The 26,674-nt window shown below is 39.7% G+C and overlaps 1 protein-coding gene across 1 annotated transcript in view; it reads right to left on the bottom strand.

The window, feature by feature from the left end:
- Nucleotides 1-21,354, bottom strand: part of GPC5 (glypican 5) — a 1,460,504-nt gene extending 1,439,150 nt beyond the window's left edge. The window contains exon 1 of the mRNA XM_063595839.1: nt 20,748-21,354. Coding sequence (XP_063451909.1) covers nt 20,748-20,910 — 163 coding nt within the window. The 5' untranslated portion in view covers nt 20,911-21,354. The remainder of the gene's footprint in view (nt 1-20,747) is intronic.
- Nucleotides 21,355-26,674: the final 5,320 nt, after the last annotated feature.

Raw genomic sequence — 26,674 nt, 5'->3', positions numbered from 1 at the left:
TAGTCTAACTGTGACATAACTAACAGTAACAATTTCATGTGGTCCATGACTCATAAATCCAAAAATTCCAGGTTTATTTACCATAAGCAGCAACCAACTAGGTACATCCTGCTAAAAGCATTCCATAGGTAATGGCCATCAGGAGGATCAATTCACATGTTTAAAAGTTTTGATCTGATCATTTTTTCTATTCTAACAACATATCTCAATTTCATCTAATACGCCTTATTACCAGGCACAATTTTATTTCTCACTGCATAGAAATAGTTGCCTCTGCAGTTTGTCTCTTCCTGGCCAGGATAACCACAATCCAAATATTCCACAGAGAGTCTTCTCTCAGTTAAAGAAAATTTACCTACTGGCTTATTAGTAGTATCATTATATAATCTATTTTAGAAGAATCCATGAAAATTTTCTTGTTCCTTTCTCTTTCTAATAATGGCTGTGAATCACGTTGTTGACTGGATTATTCTTTGTAATAACTAATAGCAAACCCAGAGCCAAAATTTTCAGCCTAGCAGAAAGTGTTGAGGCGTTATTCTGCTAAAATAAAATGTACGTGTATTTTGTGTCCTAACCTTATACCTAATTCCATATTATTTTTACTACTCTTAGTTTGGGGATTATTTTTATGCTTGTGCTCATATTCACTGTCTCACTATTATTATTTTCAGATTATATGAATCTCTGTACATTCATTTAAACTAATATCAAAAGCTAGAATATAAATACACATAAAATAGAAAGCTATAGCTAACTGGAAACTATGAAGACATTGAATTGCTTGATTCCTTCTTGCTCAAATTATTAGCTATTCTTGAAGTTTTATAACTTGCATAGTAATAAAAGGGTCCTACAGCATAAGAATATATTAACCAGGTAATAAGCAGTATACATCATATGAATACCTATACAAAACACACGATATAATTAAGGTCATTCAAATTATCATGAATGCAAGGTCAGTATGCACCTTTTGTCTTTCAGGACTGATTTCAGCTGTATGTACAACTGAAAAGATGCATCAGAAATATCTTAACAGGTTCCTGTTACAAGACAAGCAGAAGAAAATAATCATAATCATACTGATTCTACCTCAAATAAGTTTGGAATCCACTTATTCCTGTTGGTACTACAACCACTCTAATCTCACACCTGGAAAAGAAGTATTAAAGGGCTACCCTACAGAACAGAAAGGTCTTTTTTAAAATGCAAATTTGATTGTGGCACTTCTGCTAAAAGATCTTCCAGGGCTTTCTACTGCTCTTGGAATAAAGTCCAAAACCCTTAACATAGCCAGAAAGTCTGCCTGTGACTGCTGCCTCACCCGTTCACCTTTCCTTCCACACTCACCCCATCACTTTGTTACCTACAGACATATTTCTGAAGTGTGTACTATGCAAAACAAACACACACAAGAAGCACAATCTATACTCTAGCCTTTTCTTTCCTGCAGAATCAAGCTTCTTGAAAGGGTAGTCTGAATTCGCTGTTTCCACTTCATGCTTGCGTCAATTCTACAATCTAAATTCTGAGCCTAGCACTCCTTGGTAAATGCATATACCCAGATAAGTGGAGAACTCTTACTTGCCAAATCCAAGAGACGTTTATCCATTTCTAAACACCACTGACATCTTTGTGGACTCTGACTCAATTTACTCCCCAGTTCTCAAAACCCTTTCTTCTTCTTAACTTCTAGAATATGGCTGGATTATCTTCTGCCTCCTATTCCTTTAAGACTCCTAGTGGCTGCCTAAAACCATTCATAGTACTAAACCCTCTATATATGACATGTTTTAAATCTGATAACAACTCAGCGACTACTAAATGACTGATGGGCAGGTGGTACAGACAGTGTGGACACATTGCACAAAGGGACGATTCATGTCCCAGGCAGGATGGAGTTGGAAGGTAAGAGAGATCATCATACTACTCAGAACAGCAAGCAATTTAAAACATATAAATGTTTTTGTCTGGAACTTTCCCTTTCATATTTTTGGAACACAGTTGATCATGGGTAACTGAAACCTCAGAAAGTAAAACCACACATAAGATGTGTGAAAAGTATCAGAATAAAAATGAAGTCAGTTGTGTCACACCCTAACAAAATAAATAAAGCCAGGAGTTTCTAAGGAGGGCCTTTGTGTACACATGCCTATGATAAGAACTACTACAAAGACTACCCGAAGGGCTTGTGGGCATATATGCTTATAACAAGAACTTTCGTTATGGACTCCTAACTGCTGCTTGCTACATCAGTCCCAAGGACAGCTAACTGGATGCACAGGAACATTTACCTGACACATTGTCTCCAGTAGTAAACTGGTCAACTCCTGCCAGAAGTCCCTGTATCCAGTGTTCTCTTTGTTTCAAAACAACTTAGTGTACTCCTCCTTTTGCTGTTAAAATCTTTCCCTTACCTCAACCTTCTCAAATGCACCCATGGTTGCAGCACACATATTCTGCCTGCAAAGCTTCTGCAGAGTTCAGAATAAACTCCTTGTCTTTAGAGAATCTACGTTTTGTGGGCTGACAGCAGGGGCTACTGTATTTGTGTTATCTCGAGTTCCATCTCCCAGTTCTGTCCCTGAATTATTTTCTACTTCTAGAAATTCACCTACACACCCAATGATCTCTAAATCTTTTTCTGCTGCCACTCTCTCAAATGATATTTGGACCCATATGTTTAACTATCTACTACACATCACGACCTTGGTATGACACAGTAGCCTCAATATTGACATGCCCAGTGTTGTACCTTCCTCCCTACAGAGTGCCTTATATTCCCTGAAAGCTATTTAAAAACTGGGAATCATACTGGACTCTTATTTCTCCCTCAAAGGTTCTAACAATTCTGCCTTCTAAATACCCCCCTCTGCTCCATCCACCCCACTCTGTTCCATCCACTTTTTCAAGAAGTGCCTCTGTAATTGGAGTTAAGTAAAAGACGTAAAAGTAAAAAATGTTTCAAGGGAATGGTAAAAGGCGGGCTAAGTCAAAAAACATTTTCCCTATGAAAATAAACTGGTTTTCTCGATGACTGAAGCACTGTTCACAATAGCAAAGACTTGGAACCCACCCAAATGTCCATCAATGATAGACCGGGTTAAGAAAATGTGGCACATATACACCATGGAATACTATGCAGCCATAAAAAGGATGAATTCATGTCCTTTGCAGGGACATGGATGAAGCTGGAAACCATCATTCTCAGCAAACTATCACAAGGACAGAAAACCAAACACCATATGTTCTCACTCATAGGTGGGAACTGAACAATGAGATCACTTGTTCTCATTGGAACAATGAGGGAACATCACACACCGGGGCCCGTCAGGGGGTGGGAGGCTGGGGGAGGGATAACATTAGGAGAAATGCGTAATGTAAAGGACGAGTTGATGGGTGTGGCAAACCAACATGGCACATGTATACATATGTAAAAAACCTGCACTTTGTGCTCATGTATGCTAGAACTTAAAGTATAATAATAATAATAATAATAATAAAAGAAATGCATTCTCTCAAGTATAGTACTTCTCAGAGATTTAAAATGCTAATATATATTGTGACTCTTTAAGAAACATGTTTAGGATGCAGCATTTCTCCCAAGCTAGTGAGACCCTTTTTCCTAAAACACTATTAAACAGCTAGTAGAAGTAAAATGCAGCAGCACACAGTTTGCGTTTTGCTAGTTATTCTTTTTGAGGTCAGCTTAATGAGGGTTCTTAAAAATGGCATCTGAAGGACTCATAAATTTATATGTTTCTACATTTTGGGTGGGAATGGGCAGCCCTATACTGTACATGGACTCTTGCCTCCCTCCTCAAGGTACTTCTCAGGATATGCGGTCTTCCTCCCACCTCTGCTACACTGCAGGGTAATTTCCTGTTCTTTGATTAATAAATCAAATAAATTCATCAAATATTTATTAAGCACCCGTTCTGTACAAGACACTGTGATAGTTATTAAGGATACCAAAAATGATAAAATGCAATTTTCCCTCCAGGGCACAGATTAGTGGGAAACACATTTGTAAAAAAAGTAATGTGATAAAATGCTATAAAAGATGCACTAAGTTTTGTGGGAGCACACAGGAAGAAATGATATCACCTTCTTGGAGAGACATGAAAACGGATCAGAGAAGACTGAGCAACATCTTTACATTTGGTTAAATAGATAGTTTATAGTCTCCTTACAAGCCCCCACCACCCCCCCACCCCCGCAAAAAGACTTTTACAAGGTAGAAAAATATTCCTATTTTATAAATGAAAACTTTTGTTTAATATAGTTAAATTTCTCTAAATTCACAAAGCTGATAAGTAGCAAAACAAATTTGAACTCAGATTGGTCAGACAAGAATGGGGGAAGAGAAGGAAGGAAATTATATTCCATAGAGAGGCAACAATAGGCAAGGCGTATTAAAAAGGTGCGGCTCATTGGGGAAACCAAAAGCACTGGGGAATGGGTGAAGTGAAACACCAGGTCTATGTGTGGCTGTGGACTGGGGAAAGTTGTTGGGAGTTGTGAAAGGTCTGCACATTAGCCCTACTTGCTGCTTCACGGATGCTGGCATAAAACAGGAGACTCACAGCAAACAGCATGAACATCACGTTAGCACCCTGCTCCACAAGGGTCTAGATAGTTGCCTGCACATGTAGGGGATTGTGTTACAGGGGAAGAACACTGGACTTGTTGGGGATTCACCACTTTTACAGCAAGCCTAAGCAATCCTTCTCTTTATTATGGGGGAGACCGTCCCTCAAAGTTGCTCACTGCAAACACAACACTGACACATGGCCCAAGCAGAGGGAAGTCAGAGCCTTCAATTGTTAGCATGCCCAGTCAAAACACACAGGGATGCTCAAGGCCCATGGTGGGTTATCTCCAGCAACAGGGAGGCAAGGTAGGAAACAGTGGATAGGCCACAGCAGACAAAGACTGGAAAAGAAGGCAAGGATTATATCCCTGAGAAATGTAAATGCAAGACATGGAAGTTTGAGCTTTTGCCATAGCACTAGAGAACCATGAAGGGTGTCTTAAGATGTGTATCAAACCCCTGTGGATTTATGTATATGACTTGCACAGCTTTTCTAAGACCTTCTCCTCCACCCCCCAACCCACCTTCATAGTTAGTTGGAAAATAGCCACACTTTATAAGGCGACACCCTCCTTGAAGTTTTTAAACTCATGACCAAGAGAGTATGGTCAGTTTCTCCCTTTTGGTGGAAGCGTTATAGCAGTCATATTTTCTGTTACGTGAAGCAAATCACTCTGCAGCAGAAAAAACTATGCAAAAGCCAAACAGAGAGATTTGTAAGCACTCTAGTCCCAACTGTCATTGCTTTAGCCCATCTGCATCCCTCCCCCTCCTTTGTCTTCATTGTCCCTTGAGATGCACTGACAATGTACTTCACTGGCCTGCTGTCACTGAAATCTTAAAGTGTGAACAGTTTAGAGAGGAAATGGAATCAGGTTTTCCATATGGAAACATCACTGTATTAGTCAATTTTCATACTGCTATAAAGAACTGCCCAAGACTGGGTAATTTATAACAGAAAGAGGTTTAACTGACTCAGTTCTGCATAGCTGGAGAGGCCTCAGGAAACTTACAATCATTGCGGAAGGCAAAGGAGAAGCAGGCATTTTCTTCACAAGGTGGTAGGACAGAGTAAATGCTGCGCAAAGGGGAAAAAGCCCCTTATAAAACCATTAGATCTCGTGAGAACTCACTCACTATCACAAGAATAGCACTGGGGTAACTGCCCCCATGATTCAATTGCCTCCCACTGGGTCCCTCCCACAACACGTGGGGATTATGGGAACTACAATTCAAAATGAGATTTGAGTGGGGACACAGCCAAACTATATCATTGAGGCAGTAGGGGAAACTAGACCACTGGGGCAGTGGGGGAAATGGCTTCCAATGAAGATAAAACTGCAAATAAAACCAATACGCTATCATGACAGTCCAAGAGAGAAATGATGTTTCTTTGTTCTTAAAGATATGGCCATAATTAGGTATTCTGATTTGAAGATGACTTTAGAAATAATTCCTGGCTCTGAAGTTAGTTTAGATCATCTCAGTGTTTCCAGGGATGATTTTTGAGGAATAATTTTATTTATGGTAGCTCAGGAGCAAAAACAGACTCTTCCAAATGGGGAGAAAGAGCACGTGAAGTTAAAAAAGAAGGGGCCAGATCACCAAGGGTCTGATAAGCTACATCAGAGCCAAGATGATCAGGATAAAGAACAGTGAGAGTGACTATTGTTTTGCTGCTATTGGACTCAATCCCAGGAGCCTGGAAAGTGTTATCACACAGAGAAGCTCAAGACGATGGGATGGCAAGGCCTTCATCTCAGTGCTCCTGTAAGTGTGAATGACATTTATAAATACTAATCACAGGGTAACTATTAAATCTGATTTAATTTTTAAATATCTTTTTTAAGAATTCAAACATAGAAATTTGTAAAGTATATATTTTCACTTCTTCACTGCTTTTTCTCCAATGAATTCTATTCTCCAATGCTATCTACGACTAATGGCATTCTGTCCACATTGTTTGGGATTTGTTAATACATAAATCGATATGTAAGTAGTTTTTTTTTTAAGTGGGGCCACATTTGCTTTTTCCTTTCAATGATGTCTTAAGTCACTTGTTCATTTTGGTTTTTCGTTTTGTTTTGTTTAAGACAGAGTCTCTGTCACCCAGGCTGAAGTGCAGTGACATGATCATAGTTCACTGCAGCCTTCACCTCCTGGGCTCAGGCTATCCTCCCACCTCAGCTACCTGATTAGCTAGGACCACAGGTGTACAACACTACACCTGGTTGATTTTTTAATTTTTTGTAGAGATGGAGTCTCCCTATTTGTCCAGGCTGGTCTTGAACTTCTGAGCTCAAGAAATCCTCCTGCCTTGGCCTCCCAAAGTGCTCAGATTACAGGCGTGAGCCACCAAGCTAGGCCTCTACTTTGGTTATTTATACAGCTTTACCTTTATTCATTTAATGTCCACATAATTATCCATAATTTATCATTTAGTAGATGTTTACATTACCTACAATGAACATGCTTATATATAAATCAGTTTGAATTTTGTCCAATTACTTTCTTGGAATACGTTCCTGTAAGTTGGGCAAAGGGTATTCAGCATTTAAACTTTGATTCATACTGCTGAATTCTCCAGAAGGCAGAGGCAGTCTTTATCAGCCTTCTTTTTCAGTGTTTGTAGATGAGAATGCTCTGTTTCCTACAGTCACAGGAACATTAGATATTTGTATTTCTAATCTTTGATAACGTCATATTCCTGAGAAATTATTTTTCCTCTGTTAAGTTCACTAACTTCACATATCCACAGTAGTCATTTACATTATTTGAGTTTCCTCTTTATGTTCTTTTTTCATTTCACATGGTATATTTGTGTATTTGTTACCAATTTATGAGGGTTCATTTATGATTAAGGATGCTAACCTTTTGATTGCTGTGCATTACAGATGCAATGTCACAGGGCTCCATTTCACTGTGGTATTTCATTTTATTTTATTGAACAGAAGTTATGTATTCAAATACAATCATGTTCTTTTATTTTTAAGAAAGGCAGTGAACAAGAAATAAAGATAAGGTTTGGATTTTATTGGGAGCTTAGTTGGGAATCTATTGGCAAATGGACTAGCAAGGGCTAAGAACAGAAATAGGCTGATTGAGCAATTCAGCCACGAAAAGGCACTGGGTTAAAACAAGGTGGTAGCAATGGTGATACGCAGAGAATTCACAAAGGCATTTGTGAAACAGAATCTAGGAGAATTTGGTGATTGAATTGACAGCGTAGGTGGGGATTAAGCTATCATATCATCATGGGGTGTTATCCATGCAGTCACATTTTCAACTGAAGCCTAAAGAGCTAGCTGCTGCCAATGCTCTTCACAAAAGGGGTGAGAGGAAAGGGTGGGGAAGGGAGGGAAAGGAACATTTAACAGAAGCATGATTATGAAGCAACTGAATGTGAGTAAAGAAAGTATTGACTAGAACTTCTAAAAACTTTTATAAAGTAACTCTAGAACAGATTTGTGTTTCTATACATTTTAAATACAAATCAAATTATCTTCTGAAAGCTGTGGCTTTACGTATTTAAAGTATATAAAGTGTTATCATACAGAATCCTGGGAAAAAATAGACTGGCACCGTAAAATTAGATTTAATAAAATTTTTATAAAGAGCAGGATATAGGAAAGCTATAAGGATCATGCAATATTCCCTAGCTAATAACCGAGGTGAGGTCACTGATACTGCCCCTTAGGGAGCAAAGAGAGAAAGTAGTTATAAGGATTCAGAGACTTGTGAGGACACTCAACAGGAGCTATGGTTTTATGTAAAGGGTCATAACCAACCTGTAGTGACTCCATAAAGGTGAGACCTATGTCTGCCCTACTCCACTTGCCCAGTCCTTCTGTAGCTACTGCCTCCCATTAACTGCCAGAGCCAAGAATGCCCACTGATAGGGCCCAGGAACAAAGGGTAGGGTGGAGAGACCTTCTGAAGGGGCAGACAGAGATTTGCCAGCACACTCCACCCTTGTGCTTTTCACATGGAAGATAAGTTCTTATCTCCAATATAGGGGACTTGCCAAGACCCTCAGCACTTCAACACGCAAGAACACAATAAAGTAGAGAAGTAACTCCTACTCACTTGATGAAGCCAATCAGACATTAGAGAATCTATCCCTACTCACATTAATTCAGCCTTAAAACCATCTTATATTTCCAGGGAAAGTAGCTCCCTCTTTATCTTAATTGAATTAATTCAAATAGCATTATTTTGCAGAAGTCCAGAGTTTTTTTGTTTGTTTGTTTGTCTTTTTGAGACAGAGTCTCGCTCTGTCGCCAGGCTGGAGTGCAGTGGCACGATCTTGGGTCACTGCAACCTCCGCCTCCCAGGTTCAAGTGATTCTCCTGCCTCGGCTTCCCGAGTAGCTGGGATCACAGGCACGTGCCACTATGCCCAGCTAATTTTTGTATTTTTGGTAGAGACGGGGTTTCACCATGTTGGCCAGGATGGTCTCGATCTCTCTTGACCTCGTGATCTGCCCACCTCAGCCTCCCAAAGTGCTGAGATGTGAAAAAGCCCAGTCTTTAGTTCTTAAACCTTGTATATGAATAAACAAATTTGATTTTACCATATGAATGAACTACAAATAATAAAATATTTCGTATATTAAATAATGAAAACATGGACTATGTTCCTAAGAGTACAGGATTAATACCTTGAGAGTGAGTGATGGGAGGCAAATATTTGAAACTTTGGTATTCCATTAAGATGAAGGAAGGCTGGGCGTAGTGGCTCACGCCTGTAATCCCAGCTCTTTGGGAGGCCAAGGCGGGCGGATCACGAGGTCAGGAGATCAAGACCATCCTGGCTAACACAGTGAAACCCCGTCTCTACTAAAAATACAAAAAAATTAGCCGGGCGTGGTGGCGGGTGCCTGTGGTCCCAGCGACTCAGGAGGCTGAGGCAGGAGAATGGCGCGAACCTAGCAGGCGGAGCTTGCAGTGAGCCGAGATCGTGCCACTGCACTCCAGCCTGGGCGAGAGAGAGAGACTAGGTCTCAAAAAAAAAAAAAAAAAGAATGGAAACGATTCTACTATGATTTCTCTGTCTGCTCCCTGACCAAGCACAAATAATTATTTAAATGTATCTAAGAACGTTTTGTAATAGAATCAATTATGTCACATTCGCAGAGACTATTACTATTTACAAACTGCCTTCCCCATACCACATGCTTCTCAAAAACCACTGAAAGGGAAAAGGGACAAGCCTGTGAATAAAGAAAAATACTTTCTGAGAGGTTGGGTCATTTGCTAAAGGTCACATAGGTAGTAAGTGATGGAGTGAAGACTAACCTATTTCAAAACTACAAATTCATCGTTATTCACATTATTCACTAAAATATGTGACCACAGGCCATTATCCTAAGCAAATTAACACAGGAATGGAAAACCAAATACCACATGTTCTCACTTATAAGTGGGAGCTAAACACTGTGCTCTCATGCACATAAAGATGGGAAACACAGACACTGGGAACTTCTAGAGAGGGGAGAGAGGGAGGTGGACAAGGGTTGACAAACCATCTGTTGGGAATTATGCTAAGTAACCAGGTGATGGGATCATTCATATCCTAAATCTCAGGATAACACAATAAACCCAAGTAACAAACCGGCACATGTTCCCCCTGAATCTAATATGAAAGTCGGGAGAAAAAACAAATAACACAGGCATCTTCCTCGTCCCTTGACAAAAAAAAAGAAAAGAAAAGAAAAGAAAATATGTGATCATAATATGCAACAAATAAGGCGACAAGTCTGCTTTTCCCATTTATTTATTCCATGACATTTTCATGGTTTGTCATAACTACTAGTTTTCCTTATGTATAAGATATTTCCAAAGATGAATTGAATAGGAAATATTTTAAAACCTGAAGTTTTTTGTGTGCTTCTGAACTTATCAAAGGAAGAAGTAAAATTTGGTTCTGCTCTTGTAATGAAAACTCTTAACAATACAAACACAGATCCACATAGCTTCACCTAACAAATAGTACCCTGAAGAACTCATTGATTTCTCAGCTTTTTTAGTTTTGCCATGTTTTTCTTATTCCCTTTACCTTTTAAGTTGATCAAATACCTTTTTTAAAAATGACTTTTTCCCCCCTAGAGTAAAATGAATTCCAAGCCTGGTGAGAACAGGCTGTTAATCTCTTCATTTTATTGACCTACTTCAGTTTTAGCTCATTAAACACAGACATCTCAATGATCAAAAGAAAATGAACCAAATGTAACTCGGTATAACCTTACCGAATAAGAGAGTTATTCAAAGAGCAAATAAATCTGCACAAGTAATTTGATATTGACAATCTTCCATTTAAAGAATATATATGTAATGAACAAGGACATCCAGAAATAATTTTTATTCTCATTTAATCAATGAAGACACACTCTTGGTGTGCTTTTTAACCAATTCTCTTCTCAGATTTTATCTTCTCCCAAGGCAAATATTGAAGAAATCATGAACTAGATTCTCTTGAAACTGTAAAACAAGGAAAAGCAAAAGACTAACAAAATAGCTGTGAAGATTATTTAATTATGCTGCCTATGAGGAATTATAAGAACTGAAATAGATTTGGTTATTATAGCACAGAGGAGAGAAAAACTAGTAATTTAAACCCATTATCCTAATAAGAGTAATAAACAATTTAAGTTATGAAACAATATTTACTAGCTTTTAAATACAACTACATTTGAAACATATTTAAGTTAATAGCTGGACCATATCTAATTATGCAGGTTTGTTTCATTAGCATTGACTTAAATAGTCTTTCTACTTAAGTAAAATTTCCTAGCAGCTCTTGTAAAATATCCTAAACAAATAACCAGCCACAATTCATACAGGAAAATTATAATTTTCTATGCTACCATTGAAAAGAGGTCTTAAAGACTAGATAAACCTAGGTATCCATCAGCAGATGAATGGACAAAGAAAATGTGGATATGATAGAGTACTATTCAGCCATAAAAAATAAGGAAATGCTGTCATTTGCAACAACATGGATGAACCTGGAGGACATTATATTAAGTGAAATAAACCAGGCACAAAAAGACAAATACCACATGATCTCATTCATGTAGAATCTAAAAAGGTTGATCTCATAGAAAGAGAGAGGAGAATGGTGATTATCAGGAGCTGGGGCTGTTGGGGAGGAGGAAGAGTTGGAAAGATGTTGAGCAAGGGACACATATTTACAGATAGATGAAAAGAATAAATTCAAGTGACCTATTACATAGCATGGTGACTACAGTTAATATGATATGTTGTATTCTTGAAAAATGCTAAGAGAGTGAATGTTAAATGTCCTCACCACAACAAAATTGGTAACTAGGTGAGGTAATGCATAGTTTAATTAGCTAGATTTAACCATTCCACAATGCATCTGTACTGTGCTTCAAACCATCAAGTTGTACATGGTAAATACACCCAATTTTATCTGTCGATTTAAAATAAATTTTTTAAAAAGATTAGATAAATATTTCTAAAATTGGAATTGTTGGAAATATTTCAGAGACAGATTATACCTGCTACAGTATATCATGTTTTGTGATTTAATAGCAATTATTTGTTTCCTTATTCTGAAAACTGTGGTCCATCTGGTTGATCCACAATAGAGAATGAACTCCAAGTCAGTGTCCTTTAACAAACAATGATCAGCTCAGGAATAGTTCCACAGATGAGTGATGTATACTCTACTCCTGACATGGGATTAACAAGGGTGAAAAACAGAAAAGCTGAATTATTTTCTAGTTCCTTACTGTTAATTTCCTCCTAGAAAAATACTATTTTGCAGAAAAAAAATCAAGTAATACACAAGCCAACCATTCCAGAGCCAAATGCAAATTATAACTGCTCATCTTTATTTTTCTCCATTCTCTCAACAACAGATCAATGCTCTAAGGCAGATCAGTCACCCCGCTACATGACGATAACAGCTGTGCAAATTAATCCTTTAGATGTTAAATAATTTTCTTTTCCTTACAGGACATCTGAGAATACTCCTTTCTCCACCTTTGTCTGGCAACTCATTTACTCCATTTCAAAAATGTTAGATAGCAGATAAAAAGTCCTTTAAATTTAAAAGGTTTGGTCACTTTATAAAATTTGTGGCAGTTATGTAAGCAAAAATTAACCCCACAAAAACAATTCATTCAACACAAATGAGCCCACATACATTTTAAGGAACTTCACTCTCTATATTTCTCATTCTACTAACATTAAGCATAAAAAATAATTAAAAACAATAAATAACCTATTAGGTATCTACAAAAATAAGATTCAATTCTACAAATCACTATTTATTCATAAATGTTGGCCTAATCACAGAACCAAAAGGGAAATCAATCACAGATCCTGCTCTCAAATAGCCTATAGTCTAGTAAAAAGAAAGAAATATATTTAAAATCAGTATTGCTACTTTGAGTCCCTACCTTCCATTAGAAATAAGTATTGACCCATACGTGGTGCGTTTCAGGATGTCAAGGCTAATCAAAGAAAATACAGGACCACAAGAGGGCGGTAGTACAAAAGGAGCTTTATTTGGGTGGTGCTTTGACAGGTTGCCAAGAGGCGAAGTCCCTCACAACAGGAGACCTTCCAGAGACAATGGTGCCTGGCTACCACCCAGAAGGAGAAGATGACAAGCGAACTCCCAGGAGAAGGGGAAATTGGAGAGGGGGCTTGCACGTCTAGGTGATATCACTTACTAGAAATTGGGAAGTGTCTGGGTCAGAGAGCTTTGAAGGGTATCAATGGCTTGGGTCTTTTAGTGTCCCAGAGTTTACTTTATCTATGGTTAGCAGATGTTCAGTTAAATTTTATCAGGTATGCAAAGCAGGTAGGCTTTAAATGGCTAAAAATATATTTATTTGAGCTATATTTAAAGCAACTGGATGTATAAAAATCGGAGTTGGGTACCATTTGGCTTTGGGCTAATGGTCCTAGCCTGCTGTGAAGAAGTAAGAAAAACATGGGGGTCCATCTTTAACCCATTTATATAACATCACAAGACAAAAAATATCATTGTACACAGAAGCAGCATCTGAGATACTCAGTATCCACAGGCCTATGTCTAGAGTTTAACTTAAGAATCAGAGTTCAAAAGACATATCAGAATACTCCTTAAAGCTTTATTAAATTATTCAACAATCATTTAAACTCTTATTCTCTGCCAAGCCCTGTTCTATGCACCAGATACTCCACAGTCAATAAGGTACACGTTAGGACTGGCGACATAATTTGCAGAGACCAATGCAAAAAGAAAATGCAGGGCCTTTTGTTCAAATTTCAATTAGGGCCAGGCATGGTGGCTCACACCTATAATCCCAGAATTTTGGGACACCAAGGTATGCAGACTGCTTGAGCCCAGGAGTTCAAGACCAGCCTGCGCAAGGTGGCAAAACCCCATCTCTACAAAAAATACAAAAATTAGCCGGGCATGGTGGCATGCACCTACGGGCCCAGCTACTCAGAAGGCTGAGGTGGGAGAACTACCTGAACCTAGGGAGGTCAAAGCTGCAGTGAGCTGTAATTATACCACTGCACTCCAGCCTGGGTGACAGAGTGAGACCCTGTCTGAACAACAAAAAATTTCAATAGGGTGACAAGAGAACATTAAACCAACCACACGGTTCATCGGAGTGTAGGATCCTGCTTGACTGCACAGATCACATGCCCAGGAAAATGGCCCTAGCAGGTATGTTCTCTGTCTCCATTACGTACACAACCTAGTGGCAAAAGACCCAGAGTTAAAACAAAGAAAAGGAACGTGGCGCCGTGAAAAGTGCCACACAGGAAACAAAAAGGATTCCACAATAATAAGTGGTGTAACCTAGTTTCATGAACTTGAGAAAGGCCTCTGTGAAGAGCTGACATTTAAGCTAAGACATGCAAACAAGCCAACTACACAGTCTGTGTGTGTGAAGGACCCACAGGTTGAAGAGTTCACACCTGTGGTTTTCAACGAGGACAAGTTTGTCTCCCATGGGACAGTTGGCAAAGTCAGGAGTCATTTTTGGTCATCACGACTTGGTGGAGAGTGATAATGCTATTGGTATCTAGTGGATGGAGGTGAGAGATGCTTCTGAACATTCTACAATACACAGGACAGCACCCCACAACAAAGAATTGCCAATCCCCCAATGTCAATGGCACTCAGGCTGAAAAACCCTAACGTATAGTAATGTAAATCATGTACAAAGCCATGAGTTGTGTAGGAGTTTGGCACATGTGCCTTTGATGTCCTCAGCCATGTGACTTTATGGTAGAGAATACTGGAAACCTACAGTTCTAACGACAAAGGTGAATTTAATTTATGCTACAGAGATTTAATGCAATACTGCACAGCCACTTTAAAAAATCAGGCTTAGAAAGATATTTAACAGCATGGGAAATGGGAAATAAAGATACATTCATAATTGGAAAAGCCATGTTTTTCAAAAAGGAAATTATTCTATATTCTTTCAAAAAATAGTCATGCTTAGCAGGGGGCTGATGAGCATGCTAAAAAGACAACGCAAAGGCATTTCGGTGGTTATTTCTGGATGGTAAAATTATTTTACTTTATTTGTACTTTTCAGTTTTATAAATTTTTAAGAAAACATACATTCTTCCATAAAAACGTGGAAGTATAACATCTTCTTTTCTTTCTATAAAGGTACAGTGCACATTCAACTTACATAGTAGCCATATGTGGCCCTGATGCAGCTAATCAAGGGCTGTGCTGTTTGTGGTGATTCACAGAGGAATGAATAATCATTTTAGGATAATTTGGGCAATCTCATTAGTGAAATGGAAGATTTACTAAAACTGAAAAGTTCAAGAATTGAGAGCACAATCAGTGCTGCCTTTTCTTCTAGTTGAAGGTCAGGACTTTATAAAAGAAAGGTAGATATGGAAAATGGCTATTATCTATTAAAGTTAATTGCTATTGTTACTTAACCAAGTAGATCAGATACCACATTCACAGAGAATATATTTCAACAGACATATGTTTCAAGTCTCTCATGACTCCATTTTAACAAATCAGATCTGTTGTTTGTCGGTTGAACAGTTATACCAAGAGACCATTCATCTATAAATTATGTCTGTTTAGTTGAGGCACCTAGCTAGAATGTTGTTCTTGGTCTTATCAGGTAACTATAAAAGAAATGTGGTAGATTTAGAAAGTGTTCTTATCAAATATAAGGACAATGTGAAAGTGGATTATACACACACACATACATGTACACACCAAAAATACCCATCTTCCGGAAAGCCTTAACAGGCTGGAAACAAGGAAAAATAATAGGGATTGGGGGGTGATAAGTGGAAAATATTATTCTTAAATTCCTCAAGTTGTACCCCTCCTAAGCCAATTTTACAACTATAGGATGTTGGACACTCGGCAAAATGGAACTTAAATTATGGGATGGAGACAGAATGGGGACATATATAATATTTGTAGTTGATGCACTAGATTTATAGTTGACAGCAATAGTTATAATTAACCCCATGAGGGAATATGTGTGATCAGTATAGTTCAGCACCTGATGAGCCATTGGATTCTATGACCCTAAAGTAGAACATCGAACTCACTTCTCCACCATTAAGATGCACTAAAGGCCTAGAGAAAAATGAAACACGTGATTCTCTTAGACATCAAAGCACAGACTGGACTTCCCAAGGGAAAAGGTGACAAACTGTCCTGGCAGTGGAACTGGGCCTTGATGCTCACAATTCAAGATAAATAACATGCACAGAATTAGAAAACAATGATGAGGCAAGACCACTTGGGACCTGTGGTATGAAAGGATGAGGACAAAGGCACTCTGCAACCACAAAAATAACTAAACATTCCCCTCTTTTAACCAACATTAGCTACTACTGCTTCTTTATTTATGACAACTACCCCTACCTTAACCTTTCTAACACCTAGATAAAAGTTACCAAAATAGCCAATTCCTGAATTGCCCCACTTCATTAAACCTTCCTAATAATAATAGCCCACCACAAGCCCAAATCCTATAAAAAGCCCTCCCAACTACCTACTACCAAACTCTCCAGAGTCCCTTTGGTGTGCAATCTCCCTTGCTGCAACAAACAAAATGAGTCTAATTTTATTACAATCTTGTTTCCAGTGGTTCCTGGCTGGTGGGCTTCGACCCAGGGCAATCCTGATGTTAATCATCTGCCCCAATGTCAGACGACGGGTCCCAATTCTGGCTTTGGAAATTTGATCCCCATAAACACGTTGTTCAAACAGCAAAATTGGTTTCATGAGAAATAGAGTCCCAATTTCAGATTACTGTCCATGAGTGACTATGGCCACCAACATTCTAATTGTGTGAATCTGTAAACCACCTTAGAAGCACTATTTTACCTCCCTACAGACAGAAGAACGGTGGTGTGGCAGTGGAGACAGTGGTTATGGGCATTGCAGCTAGCAGCAGCGCAGCCTTGTTTCATAGAGGTTTATTAGTTCACAAAAATAAACAAAATATTTACCATAATGTAACGGATATCACTTTAGATAAAAATACATTTCCCAAATTTAAAAATAATCATTTCTGACTTGAAACCAACTCATTATTGTAAAAACATCTTTGATATATAAAGATCTAAAATTAAAATGTCATCCTTAAAAATCAAGTTAAAATCAAGACAGTAAACAAAAAAATTATAATGACAACAAGAACATATTTTCAGCACTTACTATGTGCCTGGATTTGTGACATTTTACATTATTTCATTTTATCTATGCAAACACTTTTTAAGAATATTCCTATTTCTAAATGAGAAAACAGAGGTTCAAGATGATAATTTGTCTATGAAGCAGAACTACAAGTGGTAGAACCAAGTTTTGAAAGCCAAATGTCTATCCAGTAAATCCAAACTCCAAGGTTACCAAGCAGATCATTTTTCTTAGGTGTGAGAATGAAACTACACTGTCCTTGGAGCAATAATAAGATTTGATTATAATGAAAGCAGTTAAAAAAACAACAACAACTTCAGAGCACTGCTTACAGTGTCTTTTAGTATTAAAATTTCACTTAGCCATGTCAAGAGTTTATTTTTATTACTCTATTTATAGCCAAAATCTACCAAGGAAAAGTTACTTTCACAGACTACTTGATATCGAGAGTATACTTGCTATAGATTTCTATATCAACAAACATGCATATTTCAAAAAATAGTTGGTATATAAATTATCTAAACGTATTATTTTTTATGAACTTCCCCTTTCTGAACTACCCTCTAAAAGAGGAACTACCGCATGTGTGAACAATGCACAATGCATGTGCAAAGAGAATTTTAATAGAAAAGCATTATCCCCATCCCCAATAAATAAAATAAAAATGAAAAGACCTTTAAAAGACACTTTCAGTAACAGTTCTTTTCTGAATAAAATAAACAAGAGCAAAGGGCACCTTGACTACTACTTAGAAAATAAAATCGGAACACAGGGAAATCTCTAATTCTAATCACATTTACACCTTCTCTCCTTTTTTACATTTCTCATCCAAACATCCTTAGGAGCTCAATAGGCTTAAAAGAATTGGAGCAGGGTAGAGAACAAAGGTGAGGGGAATCTGAGAAACAGTTTAAATCACTGCTCTCACAATTTTAATAATTTCAATTTGGATAACATTTTTATCAGAAAAAGTAAAAGTCACAAAGGTAGGAAGAAACTAAAAACTTATTCTACCTGCTTATATTATACAAACTGCGTTTTGGCTAGACATCTCAGGGATTAACCACTGTGAACAAGAAATGCAAGAAAGCAGTAAAAATACGTACTTCCAAAAAAAAATCAAATTAAATGTGTTTGTTTTAGTCAGTGAAAGGGTATGTGCTAAATGAATAGATTTGTTAAAAGATATTACCATTTGTATTCTCATGGAGAAATGACTAAATTATGTTCTCTCTTGAGATTGAGGATAATCTTAGAAAATATGATAGTCAATTACCATATTCAATCATGTTAAATGTTGTAGATCATATATAAATACAAAAAGAAAGAAAAGTATTTATTAAGCATGTGGTATGTTTGGTTTACTCAATTTGGGATTGAGGGTTTTTTTTTAAGAGAGATGAGAGGAATCAGTGTTTAAAAAACAGTTTAATATTTTGCTGAATTATTTGTGAAAGAATGACCAACAATACAGACACAAAACTTCAGAATTATATCAAATTCCTATATGAATGCCTTTTTTGGGGGGTGGATCTAAATCAGCATAGCACTTTTGTGTGACTTTTTCTTAGTGAAAATATTAAAGGAACTTAGCATTTCTTTTCACCAGTACCACTGATGTCTCTAGGCCTCTTCTGTGAGTGCTCCCGTGATTCCTCCATCACCTTCAGCCACAGATTTAAAAAATCTACTAGCAATGGGGAAACAATCCAGAGTGACTTAGAAAAGAAAGATTCCTTGTCGTCATGGAACTTTTTTGTGTGTCATGTGTATCAAATGCAAATAATTACAGTCATTTCCCTCTCCTTAGGACAGAGCTTTAGTTTTCCCTGACATCCTGGTAAGACACTGTCTCAGTGACTGATACTCTGGAAAGTTCATCTTCAAAAGAGATGAACACCCAATCAATGTGTTGCATTCAGCAGATACCAGAAATACTGAGATACCAGAGTGGAGTGAAATCAGGGCCTTACTGGGGAGAAGGGGCTGGCCATCAACATTCGGTGAACATAGCAGGCAAAGTTACCATATTTGGGGACTAAAAATCTAATAATTCAGGTGAAGATCTCACATCATAACACCCTCACCACCCACACGCACAAACTCACTTTAGTTTTATCAGCAGCCAATAAAGTGAGATTTATTTCCTAATGAAAAGAATGCACTAAGAAAAATACAGATCTATAAGGCGATATTTTGTTTGGGGATAGAAGAATCGCCCTAAACTGAGAATGTCAACTTTGTTTCAAGTAATACAGAAAAAGCACCTAGTACCAAACAGGTATACAAACAAATAACTGGGTTTAAGACTGGTCATGTAAACTCAAATGGAGTCAATGTTCCCGAATGCCTAGATTTTCTTTCTGGGATGACTTAAAATTGAGCAAAGCAATCAAGAAAAGCGGCTACAGCTCACACCTCCTCATTGCTACAAGCAAGTCCCCCAACCCTGGAAACTCGGGACTTTAGACTTAAGCGTCCTCCACAAGTTCTTTGTTCAACCAGTAACCTCACAGATTCGTCTGTGTTGGCTTCATAGTCACAGCTAAAGGGGTGCACGGCTCTAGTGAGATCTTACTTAGCTCTAGACACCTGCTATTGCGTTTGACAGCTATGACCTATTCTTCCAGACAGAACCTACACTGGAACTCCCACCAGCAGAAGGAAATTGGTGCGGTGGAAACGGGGAGCAGGGTTCGAAAGCACAGGCAAAAGGCGCTCACAGGAAGCAAGATCCACGCTGGCCACACAAACTGTATCTTTCCCTTTGAAACGCTGGTACATCTCATCCATGTCAAGTGACTCCCCAGTACGTTCGGTTTGATCGCCTGTTGCCCTAACACTTTTCAGGCTAAAAACTACCTTGGTGCTGGGAGACACACTGGGTGGTTGGGTTTCCTCCAAGCAGGGCTTGATGCGAGGGCACAGAAGGGCAGCTAAGGGTCACGTCTCTGGGTGCACAGGGTCCAAGTCCTAATTACAGAGGAGACCGGCTGCCCTTGTCTGTGCCCCATTCTCCAGCAAAGGGGTATATCGCAGGTTTGTGATTTTTAGTACCAAACTTGGGGCGATCAATTCAATTCCCTCCACCTTATGAGAAAGCAGTAAACCGAAATCCCCGGTGGGGCACTGGGGAAATTCCTACTCGGAAGAGAAACGCAGTTAGACTGCGTGTCCCCCACGCCCTGATGTCTGCTTTCCTGGTTCCTTCCAACTCATCCTCCAAGGCGAAGGGAGCCGGGCGGGAAGCAGATGCCCAGAACGGGGCTTCGTCGCAGGCTTGGTTAGGGGTCCCCAGAGCTGCGCTGCGCTGTACTCAGGCTACCCGCACCAAGCATCGCCGGAGGCCTCCCCGGGATTCACCCTGCGCGGCTGCAGGGCCCGAAAGGTCATCTTCCCACGAGTGCCACCAAGGGAGCCTGGGGGAGCGAAGGCCGGGCTCGGACGCCCCCAGTCCAGAGACCCCCTCATTGCCCCTTACCTGCCCGCGGCGAATCCGGCAGCCCCCTGACAGCTCCCAGCAGCCGCCACTGGAAAAGTTTCCGAACTTCTTCGCAGGTCTGCACGCCCTCGCTGCGGGCGGACCCAACCAGGGCCAGAAGGAGGAGGCAGCGAAAGCCCACGGGCCAGGTCTGTGCGTCCATCCTCGCCGTCCTGGTCCCCTTTACCCGCCAGTGGACCCCACTCGCCCTGCGCGCCCTGGCTGAGCTGCAGACGTGGAAGACACAGCGGCCGAGGCTCTCGAGCGGTGCGAGCCGGCTGCGGGGTGTACGGACCGCCCGCGGGCACCGGCTTCACCTGGGAGCACTTAGCTCTTCCCGGAGGAGGCCCTAAGCTGAGACACCAGAGTTTTCCAGCTGAGCACCCTCTGGTCTTCTTCCCCAGCCGAAACGAGTGGGCGGCTGGGCGGGGCGAAGAAAACTAGTGGAGCCGCAGGGAGCCCGCAAGCATCCGCTCTGGCCACCACAGCTGCAACTGCTGCAGCTGCCGCCGCTGCCGCCACTGCCGCCGCCGCCACTGCCGCCGCCACTGCCGCCGCCGCCGCCGCCTCCGCCGCCCGGCTCGGCTCGCAGCCGCTAACCTGGGATGTGCCCGCTCGCTGCGCTCCGCGGAATCCCCGCCCCGCACTCCCCGCCCCGCGGACAGGCCGCGCCCCCGCCACGCCCCCGGCGCGCTGTCCCGCTCCGCACCCACTGAGATGCTGTCATACTCGGCCCAGTGCTGAAGACTCGGAGCGACATCGATGCAAATAAATAGAAGGAAACCCGGACCTCGCTCTCCCAGTCCGTTCTGGGGAAGAATCATCTGATAAAAACAGAGAATGTATAAATAGGATCAGAGAAGACAAGAGATGAGAAACACCAACTGGAACTAAGAAATATCTCATCTATGTAATCAAGGTCCTCAGTACCTAGGAATTTGTATTCTAATTGCATTAAATAGGATCTGGACATAATACAAAAGGCAAAAACTATTTACGGTTAAAGATCTCAATTGAGAGACTTCATAACACTTAGGTTGTTAAAGAGTGCACATGAGAAGTTATTTTTTAAAATTGCTTTGTTTTACTGCTTAGGAACATTTTTCTATAACATGATTTTCTGAAAGGAGGTATAAGAATTACAATCAAACTTTATCACATTCTTATCACAATTAAATCTAGTTTTAAGTCTCTTATCACCATTTAGCATCATATTTTACTTCAGCACTTTGTATCTGTGGGGCTCCTCTGAGCTTTACCACTTCTGGAATTTCTTTAAAATATTTTTCAGAGAGCAACTAAGTTAAGAGTGCTCAGGGGAGTTCCTTACAAGGAATATAGAAAAATAAATACTTTAAGCAATTTTAAAATGGCAAAGGAATTTTGTCAATTTACAGTTTATAAGAGGAATACATTATGCACCATAAACCAAAGGGCAGGTGCATTTTGTAAATGTGATTGACTCAACAACTAAGCCTGTAAGAGTGTCTCAATCTACGGCCACTTGAAGAGAGTACTCCTTCTGTAAAATAAACTAGTTAAAAGCATCAGGCAGAGGGGACAATGAATGCTTTAACCACTTTAAGGAATTTCATCTCAAATTTGAACCCTTACCAAGAGATAGTAGTGAAAAACTTTATGTCTTAGTGAAGATTTTTAGTGAACATTTAATATCAAAGGCAGCACTTTCAGCAGTATATCACTTGCTTTAAAACCATTCCAGGGCAACGGCTGAAACACTGCTTCAGAGTGAAATCATGCTACTTGGTGTTTGGCATCAGTTTTCTGAATATGAGATTTTGTTTCAAAGGGCAGTGCTCTTCATGAATCTCTTCTGCTCTAACCACCAAGTATGGAAAGATTGCCTGGAAGCCAGCTATATCTATGAAAAGAAACAAGAAAAACTATGAGAATGTATATAGTGCTTATGGGCCAGATAATATTCTAAGTATTTTATGGAAATGAATTCACTCATGTAATCTTTATAACAACCTTATAAAGTAGTTACTACTATTATCATTGTTTTACAGATGAGGAAACAGGAACAGAGAGGTGAAGTGACTTACTGAATGCCTAAGGTAAGTGACAAAGCCAGAAATCAAACTGAGGCTTCCAAATCCAGACCGCATGCTCTTCTCCAGAGGCTCTCCTTGACTGTTCTGTGGTACACAAAAACCCGTCAGGTTTCACCAAAGGCATTTGGGCAGCAACACCAAGGGCTGTTTATTCATTTAGCAGATTTTTTACTAGTAAATATGCATAATTTCTATCTATATAACTGTATTCTACTAGAATTATGTGTATCTCTATATAAGGCTAATAAATTCCCAAGTTTTTCTAAAACATCTTTATTGTTACCAAGATCTCTCCTTGATAGATTTGATCATCATAGACTCTTAGCATCAAAAAGATCCTTAAATTACCATCTAACCCATTAACTGGAATCTCTAAAACAGTGTGTCTTGCAAGGATAAAAATCATAAACACAACTGAGTATTGATGGTTCAGTAAAAGCTAATTGACTAATACATATTGGTTGAAAACATGCAATTTTTTTAACCACCATTCTAGGCTTAACAGGAGTTTAAAGAGACATGCAAGCAAGTTTTCTCAGTGATTTTATAAGTTAACAAAACAGGTGGGAGGTCATTTGTAGAAATGCCGTAGGAACTAACGAGAATATATTTAGTCTGTATAAAATATCCCCATTAACAAAAAATAAATATATTTTCCTTCTACCTCTTATCCATAACTGCTAGCAAAGTGGATGAGCCAGCATGTGGCCTGGAAGGGCATCTTGTCCTATTCGTATCCCTAAGCCCACCACGCAAGGCAACAGTATGCCTGCTACTGAAGCTACCAAGCTTCAAGACAAGTTTTCTAGTTCCACCCAGAACACAATGCCACGATCCCTTTTATAAGAACATTCTAGAGCAACCTCTGCAAATTATACCATAACTAGCCTTTTATTCAATTTACTGGTAAACATTACAAATGAAGCTAGGGAAAACTTTCCATAATTTGATAGTTATAATGCCTTACTTTACAAAATGTATTTTAAAAATGTATTGAATGTCTTTTACATAATAGACATTGCGCTTTGCTTTCAAAATACCAATACCCTTGGATAGGAGAATCTTTAAATGGTCATTATTTGAAATACAGCTTAGTAATATTCTAAATCCAAAACTTCCCTGATACTTTCTATGTAACTGTTTATATGTTTATAGTTTGTCAACTTAGGACCTTGTAAAGAGAAATAAAAAACCTCGGCCGGGTGCGGTGGTTCACGCCTGTAATCCCAGCACTTTGGGAGGCTGAGGCGGGTGGATCACGAGGTCAGGAGATCGAGACCATCTGGCCAACATGGTGAAACTCCATCTCTACTAAAAATATGAAAATTAGCTGGGTGTGGTGGCCCATGCCTGTAATCCCAGCTACTCAAGAGGCTGAGGCAGGAGAATCGCTTGAACCCAGGAGGCAGAGATTGCAGTGAGCCCAGATCGCGCCACAGGACTCCAGCCTGGGGGACAGAGCGAGACTCCATCTCACAAAAAAAAAAAAAAAAAAAAGAAAACCTCCAGTGTGGTTTAGGTGATTTAATGATATCACAGAGTCTTCAACCCTGACTATTCTTTTAGGCTAAGACTGGCCACTAATTAGTTTACCCTCAGAAGCTGATTTTGGTAACTTTTATACCCAGTCAATGACAAGAGCTAAGATTTATTAAGCACTTACAGATATTATCTCATTTAACATTTCAACCATTCCATGAGACAGTTACTATTATACTACTGAGAAAACTGAAGTACAAAGAGATTAAATAACCTTCCAGAAATCCTGATAAGAGCCCAAATGCAAGCCAGGCTTCATAACTTCTGTACCCCTTTAGTCACTACACTCGCCTGCCTGAAAAGCCAGACACCTGGTTTGTGGCCCCTTGAACTCAACCTATCATATAAATATAAACTCTGGTACTCACAGCTATCCATGTGGACAACCTGCTGAACACCTTGGTTATAGTGGCCCAGAGCCCTGCATTGGCTTCAACGATGGCCTGATAGTACCTCACTGACGTGCGGCTGGCCAAGGTACTACCTGCTCCTACTTCCTACCTCCACTAAGCTTTTAACTAGGAGAACTGTTTTGCAAGCACTAAAATCCCACGAACTGCCTTGACATCTTTGAGCCTCACAGGTCCCTAGTCATGAGTTCTCCTGCTCTGGCCAGATATGCCCCCCACCCAGAAGGAAAGGCATGCTTGCTGGCTACCTCCCTTAGCTGGACCAGCTCCATCCCACCCTGTCTTCAACCTAATGGCTTTCACCTCCCTTCAGAGCAATTAGTCCAACAAGATAATCACATTCTCCTGTGGGAACCAAGGGGTCCTCCCCACAACACACCATCTTCTTGTTACTACAAAGCTTGCCTCCCACAACTCCTGCAGGTTCACTCTGCTCCCAAATGAAGCCCCTCCTCCCCTGTATGGCCCTGCATGTCATGTGGTAGCCTCCTCCCCTGGGCTATGAGTATGTGTGACTAACAAACTGCTGTAAATCTCATCTGTCCAGTCTTGTGTGTTTGATCATCCCGTATAATTTACAAAGGGGGATCCCTCTTTCATCAACTGGGTGAAAAGGAGGTTGTCAGAGAAAGAATATCCTTAATACAAATAACTTCCACTTCATTATTTCCAAAAAAGTGCTGACTTTCGTCTTGCCCTACCTTCTCTCTCCCTCCGATGTAGGCTCTAAGCCGTTGGTTGCACAGTAAAGAGAACCAAGTTGGATGTCAGCCCGAGCTGCCCCAGTAATGAATTTCTGCCACCAAGTAACCAGGAGAAAATTGAGTGATACTCCCCTGAAATCTCCTCTAGTGAAGATAGTAATGGTTCTGTTAAAAAAAAAAAAAAAAAAAATCACCACCGGGCACAGTAGCTCTCGCCCATAATCTCAGCACTTTGGGAGGCTAAGGCAGGAGGATCACTTGAGCCCAGGAGTTTGAGACCAGCCTGGGCAACATAGGGAAACCCTGTCTCTACAAAAATTCCAAACAAATGGCCAGGCATAATGGCACATGCCTGTAAGCCCCAGCAACTTGGGAGGCTAAAGTAGGAGGATCGCTTGAGCCCAGCAGGTTGAGGCTGCAGTGAGCCATGTTCGCACCACTGCATTCCAGCCTGGGTAACAGCGTAAGACCCTGTCTCAAAAGAAACGAGAAAAGAAGAGAGGAGAGGCGAGGAGAGGTAAGGCGAGGCGAGGAGAGGAGAGGAGAAGGCAAGGCTGCCTAAAGGAGAGACCACACAGCAAATAAAATATTACATAAAATACTCAAAACCAGACACCAAACTGAAATTAACATGACAGTCAGTGGGAATCTTTGATCAGCAAACATTTTCAAAAATCACACACACACACACACACACACGTGTCAGTATACCACTAATGTGTATATATATACACACACATGTGTGTCTGTATACCACTAATCTATATTTTCAGTTTGAAAATCCTCATAATCATCAGTACATGTTTATCAATGATTTTTAAATATTTTAGATGTACTTATGTCATTATCTCATAGTGAGTGTGCTTCAAGGCAAAGACAATGTTAACTATTTCACAAAAAGCCTTAAATAAATACTGTTACTGTGTGAAAATTTCAAAAGCATTTTGTACTATCTTTAATTTTACGTGTTTCATATTTGCAATTTCTAATGAAAGACATTTCATTTCTTTCAGAGAACTTATGAAGAAATAAAAATAATAGTTGCTTTCAAAAAGAGAATGTAAAGTATTAGAATGAAGACTAGGAAAAGAAACCAGCAACACTCAATGATTTTATGAAGCCAAATGTCTTCAAATAATTTTCTTCTAGTCTATAATGTAAGAATGTGAAAACCGTGTCCCTCAAAGTTGCAATATACA

Source organism: Pan paniscus, chromosome 14 (genome assembly GCF_029289425.2).
Source record: "Pan paniscus chromosome 14, NHGRI_mPanPan1-v2.0_pri, whole genome shotgun sequence".
Classification (NCBI taxonomy): domain Eukaryota; kingdom Metazoa; phylum Chordata; class Mammalia; order Primates; family Hominidae; genus Pan; species Pan paniscus.
This window is presented reverse-complemented; position numbering and strand designations above follow the sequence as displayed.